Source organism: Oncorhynchus masou, unplaced genomic scaffold, assembly GCF_036934945.1.
Source record: "Oncorhynchus masou masou isolate Uvic2021 unplaced genomic scaffold, UVic_Omas_1.1 unplaced_scaffold_17204, whole genome shotgun sequence".
In the NCBI taxonomy this organism is placed as follows: domain Eukaryota; kingdom Metazoa; phylum Chordata; class Actinopteri; order Salmoniformes; family Salmonidae; genus Oncorhynchus; species Oncorhynchus masou.
This window is the reverse complement of record NW_027007374.1, coordinates 1-1,990: the sequence shown is the minus strand read 5'-3', so window position 1 is coordinate 1,990 and position 1,990 is coordinate 1. Positions and strand designations below refer to the sequence as shown.

The 1,990-nt window shown below is 56.0% G+C and overlaps 1 protein-coding gene across 1 annotated transcript; it reads right to left on the bottom strand.

Annotated features, from left to right (window-relative positions):
- Positions 1-227: 227 nt before the first annotated feature.
- On the bottom strand, positions 228-1,521 carry LOC135532092 (uncharacterized; the record flags this gene model as incomplete). Its single annotated transcript, XM_064959731.1, has 4 exons — positions 228-338; positions 594-703; positions 781-972; positions 1,233-1,521. Coding segments are annotated over 4 exons (702 nt in total), but the record flags the coding sequence as incomplete, so codon positions are not given.
- Between the last annotated feature and the right edge of the window lie 469 nt (positions 1,522-1,990).

Sequence of the window (1,990 nt, the reverse complement as noted above, 5' to 3'; positions counted from 1 at the left end):
CTCGTCTCGCTGTCTGCTGTCTCGCTCTCTTTCGTCTCGCTCTCTTTCGCTCGCTCTCGCTGCTCTTTCGCTGTCTCGCTCGCTCTCGTCTCGCGCTTTTCTCGTCTCTGTCTCGCTCTTTCTGTCTCGCTCGCTCTCTCTTCGCTGTCTCGCTCGCTCTCTCTTTCTCGCTCGCTCGCTCTCTCTGTCTCGCTCGCTCGCTCTTTCGCTGTCTCGCTCGCTCGTCTTTCGCTGTCTCGCTCGCTTTCTTCTCGCTGTCTCGCTCGCTCTCTTTCTCTGTCTCGCTCGCTCTCTCTTTGCTGTCTCGCTCTCTCTCTGTCTCGCTTCTCTTTCGCTCGCTCTCTCGTCTCGCTGCTCTCTCTCTGTCTCGCTCGCTCTCGCTCTCTCCTGCTCGCTCTCTCTCTCGCTGTCTCGCTCGCTCTCTTTCGCTGTCTCGCTCGCTCTCTCTTCGCTGTCTCGCTCGCTTTCTTCTCTTCGCTTTCGCTTTCTTCTCGCTGTCTCGCCGCTTTCTCTCGTTCGTCTCTCCGCTTTCTCGCTCGCTTTCGCTCTCGCTCTCTTTTCGCTGTCTCGCTCGTTCTCTTTCGCTGTCTCGCTCGCTCTCTTCTTCGCTGTCTGCTCGCTTCTCTGTTCGCTTTCTCGCTCGCTCTCTCTTCTCGCTGTCTCTGTCTCGCTTCGCTTTCCTCTCTGCCGCTCTCTCTCTTCGCTGTCTCGCCGCTCTTTTCGCTGTCTCGCTTTCGCTCTCTTTCGCTGTCTGTCGCTGCTCTCTTCTCGCTGTCTCGCTTTCGCTGCTCTCTTTCGCTGTCTTCGCTCGTTCGCTTTCTCTTTCGCTGCTTTCTTCTTCGCTTGTTCGCTCTTCTTTCGCTGTCTCGCTCGCTCGCTCTCTTTCGCTGTCTCGCTCGCTTGCTCTCTTTCGCTGCTCGCTTTCTTCTTCGCTCTCTTTCGCTGCTCGCTGCTCGCTCTCTTCGCTTCTCGCTTGCTCTTCACTTTCGCTGCTGTTCGCTTTCGCTTTTCGCTTTCGCTCGCTTTCTTTCGCTTTTCGCTTTGCTTTCGCTCGCTCTTTCGCTGTTGCTCGCTTTCTTTCGCTCGCTTTCTTCTGCCGCTTTCTGCTCGCTTTCGCTCTCTCTTTCGCTGTTGCTGTTCGCTGCTCGCTCTCTTTCGCTGTCTCGCTTTCTTGCTCTCTTTCGCTGCTCTCGCTCTATTTCGCTCTGCTCGCTCTCTTTTCGCTGTCTTGCTCGCTTCTCTTCTCTGTTCGCTCTCTCGTCTTCGCTGTCTCGTTCGCTTTCTCTTTCGCTCTCTGCTCTCTCTCGTTCGCTCTCTTTCGCTGTCTCGCTCGCTTTCGCGCTGCTTCTCTTTCGCTGTCTTGCTCTCGCTTTCTTTCTCGCTCGTCTTTTCTCGCTCGCTCTCGCTTCGCTCGCTCTCTTCGCTGTCTCTTCTCTTTCGCTTCTCGCTTTCTTCGCTTCGCTTGCTCTCTTCGCTTCTCTGCTCGCTTCTCTTTTCGTCTTCGCTGCTCGTCTTCGCTGTCTCTCGCTCGCTTCTCGCTTTCTCGCTCGCTCGCTCTCTTTCGCTCGCTCGCTCGCTCTCTTCTCTGCTCGCTCTTCTCGCTCTCTCGCTCTCTTCGCTGTCTCGCTCTCTTTCTCGTCTCGCTCTCGTCTCGCTCTCTCGCTCTCTCTCGCTGTCTCGCTCGCTTCGCTCTCTCGCTGCTCTTCTCGCTTTCGCTCTCTTTCTCGCTACGCTCTGCTCTCTCTTCTGCTCGCTGTCGCTCTTTTCTCGCTGCTTCGCTCTCTTTCTCGCTGCTCGCTCTCTTTCTCGCTCGCTCTTTTCGCTCGCTCTTTCTCGCTCTGCTCTCTTTCTCGTCTCGTTCTTTCTTTCGCTCTGTTCCCGCTCTCTTTCTCTGTCTCGCTTCTTTCGCGTCTCGCTCTCTTTCGCTGTCTCGCTCTCTTTCTCTGTCTCGCTCTCTTTCTCTGTCTCGCTCTCTCTGCTCTCTCGCTCT